Raw genomic sequence first — 16035 nt, forward strand, 5'->3', positions numbered from 1 at the left:
TACATCCATGTAGAGGACCTAGGTCCAAGTCTATGCATGGTCCTTGGTTGGTGCTTCGGACTCCACAGGCTTCTCTGGGCCCTGGTCCTTGTGAAGATTTTGTCACCTCCAGGTCCTTTTAATACCCTCCTCCCCCCACTTTTCCTCCAGACTCCCTGTGCTTCGCCCAATGTTTGCCTGTGAGTCTCAGCATCTGTTTCCAAACCTCTGATGGGCTCCTGTCTGCTAGCAAAGCAGAGTATTATTAATAGTGTCATGGGTTGGTTATCTTCTGTGGGGTGGATCTTGGATTGGGCCAGTCCCCCTGGTTGGACATTGCCTCAGGGCTTCAAACAGAAATACTAATATTGTAAAGTGAAAAACTATCAGTCAAGCCAGTTGGAGAGGATAATAACAAGGAAACCTATTGAACACTTGCTAAAGAAGGGTAATAAAAACTGGGTCCATAACAGTCACAATAGGTATACGGATCCCCACAATGAGGTTTTAGAATTGGACAGAAATTGAGTTTGAGTCTGAATATAGGACCAGCAGATGAAAATTTACAGGCAAAGATTAGGTAAGGCTCAGTGGATGGAAATTACCATGGGCAGGGTTAGGCATAAGGGAGAGTTCAGATAAGTAGATGAACAGGGAGTCCTGGTATGAATACGCCAAGGTGATCAGACTCAGGTGGGCATGGGCAGTAAAGGATGCCGCGTTCTGAGGGATCAGAGATGGAAGGCATGGCAGGGGTTCTAACCCAGCCCTCTCTGCTGTACTTTGATTCTGTAAAGAAGTGAATAGATTGGCCCAGGGGAAGGAGCCTGATTGAAGTTTGTCAAAGCAAAGAATCTATCTCACAGGATAAAGGTAGAAACTGCCATTTGATTGTGTATCATAGATTCCACAATTGGTATGAGTTGGGCTTTTTCCTTCATAAAACAAATCAAGTATTCATTATCAAGCAAATGGCAGCTCTGTTGGTTCACTAAATTTAAATTTTTTCCCCAGATACACCTGGCCTCAAGTATGCACAGCAGGTGGCTTTTCATTTGCAGCCCAAGACTGTCCTGCTGTTCAGGACATTCTGATGTCACATGCTACTGATTCAAGATTAACGTGTCTTCTTTCTAATGGTGGGGATTGAACTCAGGGCCTTGAACACATTAAGAACTTTCTTAGTAAGCTATACCCCTAGCCCTTAAAATTCCATACTTAAGAAAATGTACTGTAGCTTAATTGTAAAATATATAGGACTAGACAGAAAAATAATGGTGAGTTTACGTTTCTCCTAATTTCTAAAGATGTTCCTTACTCTGGCGTGTGGCAGGGGTAGGTATGACAATGAGGATGGATCAGATATATTGAGTAGATGCTCAATCATTGTTCAGTCACATAGAAGCCTTTTAAAATATTCAGGTTATATATGTAGTAACATCATATCTGGTTCCTTAGTAGAAAGGAATTAGGAGTTAGGGAGCTAGCTCAGTCCGTAAATTAGTGGCCCTTGCAAGCATGAGGACCTGAGTTGGAGTCCCCAGAACCTATAGTTTAAAAGCCCAGGCATTTAAAGTACGCTGAGAATCAGACTCAGGTGAATCCCTTAGCAAGTTGCAGGTCAGTGGGGGAGGGGCGGACGGAGGCTGGAGAGATGGCTTCACAAATCACTCTTGGATGGGACCCAAGTTCAGTTCACAGCACCCCACTGGGTATTTCACAACCACCTGTGAGACCGGCTCCATAAGATCAAATGTCCACTTCTGGCCACCATGGGCACGTGTACTTATGTGCGCATACCTCCACATAGACAGGTAATTTAAAATAAAATAAATCTGCTTTTTAAAAGTGAGCAGAGCCTGAGTAACAATACCCAAAGTTATTTTCTACATACATGTATGTGCTTATCCAAACACATACATACATATATGGGTTCACACACACACATGAACCTGCACACACATATGCACTTGCACATACACAAACACATGCACTAAATAACAAGGATTGATAAATAGTTAAGTATTAAAAACTGGCTTGGATGAAGGAGAGGCAACTCAGAGGAACATTACGGCTTTCATCTGCACTTAGCCTTGTTAGTGTCTAAAGCGGAAAAAGTTGTGGAACTTTGCTACCCAAGAACAGGGGTGCTTACCAAGGCTTCATCCTAAAGTGCCTAAGATTTTCTAACTAAAACTTTATACTTATCAGGTTTTCCTTTTCTCTTTTGACGTGTCTCTCAAAAAAGAGACTCTCTGCTTCTTGTTAGTAACTGTTAAAATTACAGCAGTGAAAATCAAATTTCTGCATGGGGCAGCTGCCTTTCCAGTGAGCTGGTGAGCTGTCCTGTGCATGGGAGCCGAAAGGTTCTGAGCCCATGCTTTGACTTCTGCATCAGCCGAGGAAACAGCTGCCCTCTGCTGTGGGGTGTGCTGGGGCATGCAGCCCCAGGGCACGATTTAGAACTGCTAAGAGTTTATATTACCATTAATTGGTACAAGAATAGCTGCTATTATATATTGCTCATTAAGGACTCCTTTGGTGGCCAGATGAATCCTGTCCAACTGCTGTCATCTTGTCTTTGGAAAGCCTTGAGTTTATTTTTTTTAGATTTGGAAATGGCCCCTTAAGATCATCTGGGCAGCAATCTTGTTTGCGAAATGAACACATTTAAATCCCAGAGAGAGTACACGTTACCTAAGATCACAGAACTAATTAGCAACAGAACCAGAACCAGAAACTTAATTTCCTTAGTCTCATTATTATACAAAAGCTGAATTGCTTTGAAATCTTGTATTAATTACAGTTTCTTTTTACAAATTAAAATACAGTTAATTCTATCTAACTAATGAATTTATTCACTGGGCTTGTGAGAGCAGGTACCTCTAGAAAAAGGTGAGGGCAAAAGCCACTACATCCTCACAGAGGTTCCTGTGATGCAAATATAAGTGAAAGTTCCTGTGAGCCTCAAAGACTAGGACTCCAGCCAAAGCCTCCTTTTTCTCTCAACACCAAACTTCTGGAGTTTAGTGTATTGCAATGTCTTGGTTAAAAAGAAGAGATGGAGAAAAATTCTCGCATGAAGCCCTGAACCTAGTTGGTTGGTTGGTTGGTTGGTTGGTTGGTTTTGGCTTTTTGAGACAGGGTTTCTCTGTGTAGGCTTGGCTGTCCTAGACTCACTTTGTAGACAAGGCTGGCCTCAAACTTAGAGCAATCCGCCTGCCTCTGCCTCCCAAGTGCTGGGGTTAAAGGCATGTGCCACCACCGCCCGGCTCTAATCTTGTTTTCTAAAGTTCAGCATTCAAAGGAAGTTGGAGCTAGCGAGTGTTGTGATAACTATCCTGGAGACTTCTTTTTAAAAACAACAACAAAAGCAAAAGCAAAAAACCAGGGTTTCAATTGACAAGGCACCTTAAAATGTCCTTTATCACAAGAATTAGATCACCGGCTCTAGTCAGAGACCCAGTGGGTGCCCATGAATGGAAGCTTCCGAAATGGCTCCATATGGGCCATTAGGTGTATTTTTCAGTGCAAACCAAGCAAAAGGAAAGCACAATTTCCCATGTACCCTGGAAAAACTTCCTGCACACTCCTTTGCCTTCCCCATGTAAGGACAGATACTCTATCCATGGATTTATAAAGGTCTTATATTCAAATAAAATAAAATGAGTAAGTTAAGTCTGGCATCACAGAATACAATCTACTTATATTACATTGAATTTGGAATGTTGGTTGGAATGTCACTCCTTCCTTTCTTATGGTACTAATTCAGTTAATTATCCAGTACCAGCTTGCACATCAGAACATTTCCTTCACCTTAGGCCATATGTAATTTCCCACCAGGCAACAGCTCTGTGTAGGGGCGGGGAGGGGGTTAGTAATCCTTAGCTCGTAGTTGAATTAGGAAACATCTAGTGGTACTAGCTTTCAGACATTTTAATATAAAAATTCTCAAAATAAAATATGATACAGTACAAAAAGCACTTTGTCCAGGCTCCTATATCTAAGTGCCACAGGATACGTCATTTATAAACAACATAGTCTCTGGAGCCTAAGTCCAAAATCAGAGTACCAGTGTGGTCGGGATCTCCTGAGAGAGCACCTCTATATTACAGGATGCCAGCTCCTCACTGTATCCCCACTGGGAGAAAAAGGTCTGGGGAGCTCTCTGTGGTCTACTTCAGAAAAGCACTAGTCCCTTCCAAGGCTTTCACTTTCAAAAAATGGAGCCTGAAGTAGCCAGGCAGGACTTCCAGTCCAGGAAGGGGGACACCGACCCACACACAAAACCTTTGACCCAGCCAACCAATGAGTGGCCCAACTTGAGTCACATGCTGTGAGAGAGAGTCCACCACTGACAGTAATAATAATATTCTGCTATAAAGAGAGGTGCCTAGCATAACAGTCCTCTGAGTGGTTTCAAACAGAGCCGGTGAAAACAGATACAGAGACCCATAGTCAAACAGGAAAAGCTCGAGGAATGTTATGGAAGAGGAGGAGAAAGGATTAAAAGAACCAAAGAGGTCAAGGACACCACAAGAAAACCTACAAAACCCACTAACCTGCACCCATAGGGGCCCACAGAGACTGAATCACCAACCAGAGAGCATCCATGGGACACTTCTAGGACACACACACACACACACACACACACACACACACACACACACGTCACAGATGTATACTTGCTCCTCATGTGGAACCTCCAACAGCAGGACCAGGGGCTGCCTCTGACTCTGTTGCCTGCCTTTGGAGCCTTTCCCCCTAACTGGATGGACAGCTTTGTCCAGCCTCAGTAGAAGAAGATGTGCCCAGTCCTAGCACCCAGTACTACTTTATTTACCAAGGCAGGTTGATACCTATGGAAAGTCTCCCCTTCTCTGAGAAAGAAAAAGGGAGGGCACAGGGGGGAAGGGAAGGAGAGGGGAGGAGGGGGTGCTGAGAGGAAAGGAGGGAGAGGAACTTCCTACCAGGATGTAGAGTTAATTAATTAATTAATTAATTAATTTGGGGGCACCTCCGCACCTCCCAGAGGCCCAACTATTATGCCTCATCATTAAGGTCAGAATTTCAATGTGAACTTGGGGAGCGCACAACACTTAGTCCATAACAAGAGCAATATTCTGTGCTCTGATCTGCACATATTGAAACCTCCATTAGAGACCAGGGCCTTTACAGCTTCTCCACTTTCTTTCGGCTACAGTGACAATAACTGTAACAAGGAATGATCCGAGACAGAGGCCAGAATCTTGGTACTGGGTTAAACACTTACTCTCAATGGGTAGATGTTGCCATAACTACCCTTCCAGCATTAACAAAATGACCTTTTAAAACATATCTCCTATCCATAAAGCTCCTTTGGTGTTGTACTATTATGAACTGCTTCCTAATGCCCATCCAAGTCTAAAGAACATTCTAGTTGTGATAAGGCTTTAGGTGCACTCTCAGAGCACAGTAGTGTTTAACTTCTAAAGTAATCCCAGATCATCTTCAGATGTAATTGATGTAATGAAACATAGATCTTCTTACTTGTGTTTTGTTACTTGAATGTTTGAAGCACGCACATGAAAATGTGCTAGAAGCTGAACTTTATCTGTATAAACTTTATCTGTATCTTTATATTAAAATATCTGAACAGAATGTCCATCCTACGTGGTGGTAGAGAGCTAAGTGATGAGAATCTAATTAATTAGTTGGCTACCTCTAACTCTTCTAAAACACTCAACCATGCTGCATTTGACATACAGTGTTTCCATTTGCTTTTTTCTCTTGAGGCTGCAGTAGCATTCTGGGTTTTCATGGTCAGGAAAGACAGTGAGACAGTAACTTTAGTCTTCAGGGATCCTTCGCACATCCACCAAAATGCACACCATCCCTAGTGGTCCCCAACTGCCATCATCCAACCATGCAGGGCCCCCTACCGTGGCCTGACTAGCAGAAGTTATTTGAGCCATGCCTGCATGTGTAGATTCCAGAGTGCTGGGATTATGCAATGTGTCCCACCAAGCCCATCTTACAGAAGGTATCCTTTTCCTCTGTGCCATGCACTGTGCTTCTCAAACACTTCAGCCCATCTTCCAAGCCATGCCATCTGAAATGGAAATGAATGATGTGTGTGCCTGCTGTTAGGCTGCATCTTTAGCATCCTTGTCTTAAGAACTTACAGTTCCAGGCTAAAACAATCCTTGTGTGGGGGAACTTCAGATGATCTCTCAGAAGTATGCCTGGTGATGACAATATGATGTTTTTCCTCATTTGTACACCAGGTTACTGTTTTCCATGTTTTTCATTTGAAAATAATTTTTGGAACATCATCAGAACAATGGAATGATTTTCAAGGACAGAGTCTCTAACTATCCTGGCAGACCAGTTACTGTTGAATCAATTATGACTTAAAACATCTCACACATGGAAAAACAAACAGTTCCTTGGGAAATAAATACCTGTTTTTTTTTTAAGTGTATTCTTGGTGCTTCCATGGAAGCACATTTTGGGATGTTGGGCCACATCCATCACCACACAGTAAGTGTCTTGTGACCCAGGAACTGTGCCTTTGAATTCCTAGCATGTAACAGATGCCATAACACATGATACTCAATAAATAGCTACTGAATTTAGCCACTTCTAAAAGGAGGCATAAACCCTGCCTGAAAGTAAGGCCATTTACAAAATAATGCCTTTTTAGAATTATGACTTGAATTTTTAAGTCATATAATTCAGAGGAAAAAAAGGAATTCATATGTGACCTGTTCAAATTCTCCCATGTTCCATGATGGAAGTCACACACACACACACACACACACACACACACACACACACACACACACACACACACACACACCCCTACCTCCTGGAAGAATTAAATGGCCATTACAGTGATAAGCAGCTAGTAGTGTGTGCTTCCGAGCCATCCAGGCCTCACCATTCTTTTCCATGGCTGTTTAAATCCGTTTATTTCTATCTCTTAACAACTGTGCTTCCCATTTTCAGGGTCCTAAGGGGAGCAAAGGAGTTCCTGGTCCTTCTGGGAAACCTGGCATTCCGGTAAGTAACAGGCCTCTTTTATCTTTCTTGTTTTTCTAAACAGAGTTGACAACTTTAGCAAGCAGAATGGTTTGGGGCCAGTTATGTCATGTTGGATAAATCAGACTGTCTTGAAAATATTCAAACCCATGCTGGAACACAGAGGGAACAAAATATGACCACTAACTCAGAACCAAACTCGCTGTTTAAATCTAAGTCCTACAAGGGAGGGATGCTATTTCCCTGTGTTATGGAACCCTCCCTGGGGACTCTCCCCACCCCCCCCCCCCGCCCCTTCTCTCTTGCTCTCTTGTTGAACCACTGTAAACAGGGAACTTGGAAACATGACCAAGTGAGTGGTAACAAAGGTCAGAGTCTTCAACTATAATTAAAGACACAGTCTGGGTTTTAATTGGAGGGCTCAGCTCCTGGCAATTGGAGCAGAAAGTCTTGAGAAGGGAAAGCAGTCTTTTGTCCCAGACTAAAGGTTAAGTTTACCTTAGCATCGGTATGATCCTCTAGCTAGGTAGGTTATGTGCTGGCTGGTGACGATTAGCTCCTGATGTCAACTAGCCAAGACAGACATATCCACTTCCTCTTGCCTACATTGGGGGTTGGGGGGAGGATAAGTTGTAGGCGCATTCATACAGAAGGCAAGATACTCAGGCCTGTTGTCAGTCACATGATTATCTGACCTAAAGGAAAACAAAAAGCATCATATTCTTTAATCTTAGGAGAAAGAACATGATGCAGGGAGTTGCAGGAAAGACTCGCAGCTGCATCCCAGATTCACAGGTGTCTATCTCTCATCTTTTCCTGACAGCCAGAGAAAAATGGATGGACACAGTGAGAAATATCAGGGAATCCCACTGAGGCTCAAGAAGTTACACAATGAATTGCTGATTCACTTTCACTTTTGTTTAGGGGATTTTTTTTCTCTGGGTACCTGGGCTGAAACGGGGGCCTTCTAGATGCTAAGCAAATGTTCTTGTATGCAGTGATAGCATTACATGTGTTCAGGGGACTTTTAAGGCAACTCTCTTGTATACACAAATACTAAATCATTAAGAAATAGAGGAAATTTTATCTTAGGGAAAGGTATAGAAATATATAACCTTCTCTATAGCCAGGAACTGTCATCTGCCTATTATGTCTCTGTAATCAAAATAAATTTTAATTACCAAGGGACTTCCAGGTCTTCCTGGGTCAAAAGGCTTGCAAGGCTACCATGGAGTAGAAGGCATGCCAGGAAACCCTGGGAAACCTGGGCTGCTGGGAAAACAAGGACTTCCGGTGAGTAGTGTGACTGCATTATTCTCTTATCTTCCTCTGTGTTGGTGTCTTTAAAGACTATGAGGATTTGGGTTGTCTTTCTTACTTTGGGTGTTAGCTCAGATTGAGTCAATACTTTCTCTAATACTTATTTTGGCATTGTACTAATGATTTCCAAGTATGTTAGTAGGCTCATTCTTTTGGTTATTTTATAGTAGCAATTTATATTTTTTTGTACATGTAAAAGTTTAAAATTAAATAAATAAAGGATAAAGAAGCACCATTTAGTGGCTCCACAACCAGGCTATGTTTTGTGTTCGTCAAATGTCCTCAGCCTTCTTTGGAACATTTCGGTCTTGGCTGGTACCTCAAGTAGGTTCTGCCCAGAATAATTTTCCCTCTGCTTTTACAGCCCTAGTGTTTTCAAGAACCGTGTGGATATTTTCTATGTTCATTTAAGGGTGACACAACGATAGAAATTCATTCTTGTTTTTAATGCAACTGTCTAGTTTATTCTATCAGAAAATTTAAAAGCACATATTTTAAAAGATTTATCTTATTTTTGGTAGTGTGTATGTGTGTGTGGGGGGGTGTCTGTGTGTGAGTATATGATCATGAGTGCAGGTACCTGAAGAGGCCAGAAGAGGGCGTCAGATCTTCTAGAGCTAACATTACAGGAGGTTGTGAGCTGCCTAATATGGCTACTGGGAACTGAACCGCAGTCTTCTACAAGAGCAGCAAGCACTCTTAAGTCCTGGACCATCTCTACAGTTCCCCAAACTATATTTCTGTTTTCACTCAGCCATGTTCCCCTACCCCCTCTCTTTTCATCAGTGTCCACCTACTTCAGATATGTTAGTTATCTCGGGTTTTATTTCACTTGAAACATTAGAATAATTTACTATCTTCTTCCAATAACCCAGTAAAATTGAGCTTTTTAGTTTCCCACCACAGGGATGTGGCTATTGATTGATTTGTTTCTCTTAAGTAATAAATCAATCCTAGTTGTTTATTCAAATCTGGCAAGGCAGTGTACATAAACCCAAGCCCATATTAATACTCTTTTTTATTATGGTGAGTTACCTCATATATTTAAAAATAAAAAGAAACGGAAACTGTTATCTATCCAATCTAAGTATTTTTAAATAAACATGTGCAGGTTCTATCTGGAGACATGAATTTTTTTTTAACAGTTTGTATTTATTTTGGAAGAAATACATTAGAACATCAGGTTAAGGCCTAGACCGGTATGATATCCAGGGTGAATATTTGATTTAAAAATGTATAGACTTCTGATAGCAGTGTCTATCTAGTTAAAGAACACTTTCTTCTTCCTCCTCTTTTCCTCCTCCTCTTTCTCTTCATCCTTCTCCTTTTCTCTCTCTTCTTCTACCTCCTCTTTGTAACAGGATCTTAAGGTGTAGCCTGGCTTGCCCTTACACCCAGCTGGCATTTGCTTCAGTCCCCTGGGTGCTGAGATATAAGCTGTATGTAGGCATATGGCACCACACCCGCTGCACAGGAGGCTTTTATCTGAGATTCCAGTCTAAAAGAGAACTCATTTTGACTGTTGACTACTGGGTGCTCCGCACTTGCTTTCTGTCTGTAGTCTCTTTCTTCCTCACATTTTAAAGAGAGGTGCACTTAATTAAACCATCCAATCACCAATATTTTAGTATCTTTTATGATAAAACCTACTGGATTTGTAAGGCAGCCTTCCAAGCTCTTAAATGATAACAGACTTCTCTCTTCCTCCTTGTGTTTATAAGACATTTTCAGCATTGTACTGAAGAGGTTCCAGGCAGGGTAGTAACAAGAAAGAAAAAGTCGTTCAGATTATAATGGACAGGCATAAAACTGTCTCTTTTTTGCACATAACACAATTATCTGCATAGAGAATCCATTAAAAAATGAGTTTAGCAATGTTACAGGATGAATGACCCATACACAAAAGTGAACTTATGTACTGGTGTGCTGTTTAATGACAGGATTCTGAGAACACCGTTTGGGGTTCTATCATTATGAAACACTATAGACTGTACTTGCATAAGCCATAATTGTGCAGCTTGCCACAGCCTGTGAGATGGCGTGGCCTTTGTACACCATGTTACAGAACTGACAGCTGTAGTTGGTATCTTAACACTACATTAGTTATTTATGTGGCTCACGATAGCTAAACATAGAAAGGTTCACTGAAAACATGTGTAAGGGATTTGTCTAAAAGTGGGGAGGGGGCTGGGGAGATGGCTCAGTAGATAAAACACTTGCTGTGCTGGTGTGTGGACTGACTTTAGGTCCCCATTCTAATATGTAGGCTAAGCAAGCCTGACAACCACCTGAAATGTCAGGGGCAGAGACAGGAACTCCCTAGAATAGGGTAACTAGTCAGGCTACCCCTATTGACAATCACAGGGTTCAATTGTGAGACCCTGACTCAATAAATAAAATGGAGGAGTCCAATAAATAAAATGGAGGAAGACACTCAAGGTCAACTTTGTGCTCTCAGGCCTACACGCACATGCACTTGCACACACACATACATGCACGCACACACAGGCACAAATACTCATAGGCACACACATGCACACACATGCACACACACATACGCACAGGCACACACATGCACACACACACACACAGGCAAAACAATGTTGCACCAGTCTAAGGCACTTAGCATGGACAAGGCTGAAGAGCCAGGTATTTGCTCTGGTGAAGTCAATGAGCAACGGTAAGTGAACGTGGAGAGCCAGGCCATGACTCTGCTGCTGTAGACTTTAGGCTGCAGTAAATGTGCTCTATGAAACAGATGTATTCAATAACAAATCAATCCTAGATTATTATGACATTTTAATGTAAAAATTTCAGACCTTTATAGCAACAAAACTTAAATCGCATCAAACAGCTACATAAAAACAGTCTTCCTTTATATTCTCATTCAGCAGTTTGTATTTTTTTTTAATCCTTTAATAAAAATTTAAGCATTCAAATGTCAAATTAATAGACAGGATGCCACACCCTGCTGGCTTTAAGGATTGATACATACGAAAAAGCTGAGACAGATACTCTGGCGGAGATGTACCAGCATCATCCTGGAAACTGCGCACATTTGATGTACACAGTGCACACTGAGGAGGAGACGGATTAGCCTAGTGCAGAGAGACATCCGTGTAGGGCAGAAGTCTCAGGTTGGTGTCATCTGGGAGGCGGGAAGCTGTGGTTGATAGTATCTACGTCGGTGTGCACATCCCTCTGAGCCAGGCCCGAGGAAGGTTTAGTCATTTCCATGGGTCTGAGACATTAGGGTCCTTGACAAGGCCTTGCTCATGTAAATGAAACAGGTTCACTTAGGGCTCCATCTGCCCCCTCCAGGAGGAGTCCATCTGGAGCTACTGAACTCTGCACACAGCTGTCAGCAGCAGTACAGGTGCTGTGTTCAGCAATAAGCACTGTACATGTCTCAGTGGCCACACTGACTTACTGACTGACTTCCCTTGATCAACACGTCCATTGTTTATCCATGTTTATATGAGCTGCAACTGTCTTTTTTTCTTCCTTTAAATTATCCAGAGTCAATTTCTGGAATTTGCAGGTAACGTTCTAAAACAGAAATCTAATAGAAATGAAACTATGATCACTGTGGCAACTTCAGCAAAGACATTCGGCCCGATTAATGAGTTGGACCACTTGAGGAGAGAACGGATGATGAAATATCAAGATGCTCAGACCATCAGGCCCTCCGATGGAAGAGCTGAGTTCTGAATGAGGAGTAGGATAGTAACTAGGGATAAATATAAGGTCAGAGGTCATCACTCGTGAGACGCCTGAACACATTTAACCCCTCGTCGGAAAGGCCTAAGATGTGGAAGATCTAATGAAAGAAGGCCCAGGGAGTGAGTTGAACAACAAAGCATATACATCCCATGTCCATTTCTTAAATTACTCTGTCTGGAAATGACTTTTAAAGAGATTTGGGCCACACATTACTTTATATATGACCAGCACTGAAAGCGTGTTGAACTTTGTGATTTAAAAAAAAAAAAACTTATATAAATTATAGTAATATAAATATGTCCGCAATACACTTCCCATGGCCATGAAGTTGAGTGACATCTGACACTGCCATTAAAAGGCAATCAAGTAGGCATTGGGCCATAGCTATCACATCATACTTTTAACGTTTTCATGAGATATGTTGGAAATTTTTTATATGTATGTTTAGAATGCTGGGAGGTCCTGAGCGCTAAAACATGTCACATCTATCAAAATAAAAACATATTAGCATGCCTCACAGAGCCTGCCCTCTAACCCCAAAGTTTATACATCTGTGGCTGTTTATGAAAATGGAAACGTTTTTCATAAATAGTTCTACTCTCCACAGAATAATTTATATAAAATTGAGATTACAATGCTTTTTTAAAGGATACACCAAATGAACTGAAATCATCAGTGGCTACCTGGTCTTTAGCGCAAATAGTAGCCCAGAGAATACTTTCAAAAACAAAGGTAAAGCTACTAAGTTTTTAAAAGCTATTTCAGAGGAAATAATATCATCGCAAAATACAAGGAAGATTCCTGAAGTATTTTCAACCAAGGACAAGGACATTTTTCCATTGGCCTTTTTAAAAAAATCATGGCACCATGGTGTTCTTTGGCTTCCATTTAAAGACTGCTGGGTTTATCCACTTAGAAAAATATTTATTCTAACGTTTGTAGCATTATGCAACTGCCTAGTTTTCCTAAACAATGTTCTTTCTTTCCTTTCTCTCTTTTTTTTCTTTTTTAGTTTTGATGTGGCCACAGAATTAAAGAATTCCTGGCATATTAACTCTGCAGTTTCAATGTTTTTCAAGGTCATGTGACCATAGCTGAGGGACAGTACTGAGGAGGCTCAAGTTGCCTTTGAGAGTTTCCTTCAGCTCAGATGAGTGTTCCGAGGCCAGACAGCTTAGCACATCTGTGGCAGATGAGTCCACCATGCTGTTTTCATTGAGCTGGGCTTCTGTACAAACACAGCACCTCAATCGTTTAGGAAAAAACCTTTCCTTGAAAAAAATCTTAAATCCATTTGTCACTAAAACGAAGACTTACCAGCTTTTTTTTTTTAATTCTTTTTATTGCCACACTAATAAAACTGGTTTTTCTGGAAAGGAAGGACGGAAATGAAACTAACAACTTATTTTAGGACAAATCAGTGCTCGTTCAAGCCGGATTTTTGCCATTCGTCAGGTGAATCTGTGTTTAACGTGTGTTTTACAAACTGAGAGTCTCGTCTTAAAAGACCACTGAGAATCTTGAATTTCTCCCTTGTGGGGTTGTACCTGGCACTGTAGAGGAGGAAAAGCACCCCTCGGCAGCCCACCCCTGATCACGGTAGAAGCCTGAGGCGGGAGCACCCACAGTCCTGCTGCCCATCCAGTCCTCTGTAACCTATGACCCAGTCACACTCAAGAAACGTTTGTTCCTAAGAGGCCGCAACTCTTCCACTCGGTGCCTTGTCTTCTTGCGGAGGAGAAATGTACTTTGAAAAAGTCCTGTTAACTCTTTGTCACGAAGGGCTTGGTTATCCATCCAGTTCGGGCTTGCTCTCATTATAACGTTCTTCCACTTCTCCTACGGCTGTTTTTGTTCGGCAGATTTCCTGCTCATTAGGATGTCTTCCAGGTCAGGACTCAGGTTGTTTGGCAGCTTGTTAGTCTCGAAGTGAAAGATCTACAGAAGGATAGAAGTTTCCTCACTGAATCGTCAGTGAGCCCACCCCGTCAGACACAGCTCGTACTCCGCAGAGTGGCGTTCCTTCAGTAGCTGCCCTCTGGTTACTTTCCAGCCTGACCTCCTACCTGCTCTTACTAGTGCCCATTCGGGCATAATAGTCAGACACTATCTTAGGCAATGATTCTATATTAAGTTATTTAACTCCTATGAGGTCAATATAGCTATTATTTCCAGTTTACCAGAAGGAAGGGGAGACTCAGGAAGACTAAGACCTTGCCCAAGATCACACAGTCAACAAGCATGGGAACCAGGATTCAAAACCAGACAGTCTGGAGTCAACACCCTGTTCTTCACAATAAAATGCTCACTTACTCTTCCCACTATCTCTCCTAATTTCTCTGCATCTCTCTCCTCACTTTCCTGATTCCATGCATATACAATTTATCCTCTCTGCTTAGAAAGCTCTTCCACCTTTTCCTTTAGTTTTACGGTGAATGTTTTCTTAACCTTTCAGGACTTAATCCAAATTGTACCTCATGTGTGCACTCTAAACCAGAGTCCTGTCTGCTCAGAACTTCAATACACGCAGGGTGCTTTCTCCAGCAATGCAGGGTTAATTTAGGTATCAACTGTTTGTAGAGTTTTGCCCCAAGAGGCTATGAACTCTTAAATAGCAGGTCTTGCGTTTTGTTCTTCTTTGGCTACCTGGCACAATGTACATTGTTAGGCTCATAGGGTACGCACAATGAATTTTTGAGAAATGTTCTTTAGGGGTAACTGTGTCTTGTGTTAACTAATTAGCATCTTAAACATCATCTATTAAGTGACTATATCAATACCTAACTTATATGATTTTTTTTACTATAATCAAATGAAATATTTTATATAAAGGGCCTAATATATTATCTGGGCTTATTGAGCCAGTGTTATCTCTCTATAATAATAAATATAGGTGCTTAATCAAGCATTATTTTAGAACACAAATATTTGTTCCTTGCCTGGTATGAGTGATAAGTTATAGAATATAATGATGAAGTGAACAAAAGCTGACCTCATGGAATGTATATGAAACAGCAAGAAAGGTTTAATATTTGACTTTAACAAAAGTCAGAATTTATGGGTTGATAATAGGGATTGAAATAATGGTTGGATACTAGACATAAATAAATACGAAGATGAGCAGGTAATCTCAAGCCTTGCTTAGAGCAACGAAAGCAACCGTTATGTGATGAAGGATTATAAGAAAGGCAGGTTGTACATGAAGCTGAGCAGGGAAGCCTCCCTGAGAAGGGGACAGTGAACTCGACTGAGGGAAGATGAACCCAGATGTGCAGAGAACCTGCTAATGAAAAGGAACCAAAATGAAATCACCCATGGTCAGGGGGAGTTCGGCCTGTTCTCGGGAGTATTGGAGGGTGGAGTGAGGTGCACAGAGGTGATATCAGCTGCTTTTGATATAGAAAGGTCCACATTGATTTCTTCACAGCAGTGAGAGAGGAGACATGTTGAGAGCCAGCTATAGACAACTCCTCCCTGGTCCCCTGTAGTCCCGCAGCTGTGTGTTGAGACCTAAGGGGAGTTCACACAGTCCCCATGTACTGCAGCAGCACCTTCACTATTCAGGCTCTCCAGGGTTAAGCAGCAGCCCTTGTTCTAATGGGAGCCTGTGAGGAATGCCTGCGCAGCCGAACAGCACAACACTGGTGTGTGCGGCATCGGAGCGAGACTTCACAGACGTGGAAGCAGACACAAGGCAAACACCACTGTCCTTACCCACGGAAGGCTCACCCCAGCCTACTTCAGTTCCCCAACCTTTAATGTGCCGCGATGTTTAAACTGCCTCCCAGCTTTAGCACACAGCTCCATCATAAGCCGTGTTATAGCTGTTGACAGCGTTGCTTGTGGCTGGAACTGTAGGACACTGTGGTCAATGTGGCATGCTTCATACGTGCTCTAACTGTGCACAGAACTACTTGCAATTACTAGCCCATGTATTTTTAAACAGCCACTTCTTCCCTAGGAGGGACATATTTAGTAAATCAAATAAAA

The 16035-nt window shown here is 41.9% G+C and overlaps 1 protein-coding gene across 5 annotated transcripts in view; it reads left to right on the plus strand.

The window, feature by feature from the left end:
* The window catches only part of COL24A1 (collagen type XXIV alpha 1 chain), a 257071-nt gene that overhangs the window by 196425 nt on the left and 44611 nt on the right, over positions 1-16035 (plus strand). For all 5 annotated transcript variants that reach the window (XM_084757416.1, XM_084757418.1, XM_084757419.1 and 2 more), the window contains 2 exons: positions 6970-7023; positions 8188-8295. In XM_084757416.1, coding sequence (XP_084613542.1) covers positions 6970-7023; positions 8188-8295 — 162 coding nt within the window. The remainder of the gene's footprint in view (positions 1-6969; positions 7024-8187; positions 8296-16035) is intronic.

The sequence above is a fragment of the Acomys minous genome (assembly GCF_964271855.1).
Source record: "Acomys minous genome assembly, chromosome: 14".
Taxonomy (NCBI): domain Eukaryota; kingdom Metazoa; phylum Chordata; class Mammalia; order Rodentia; family Muridae; genus Acomys; species Acomys minous.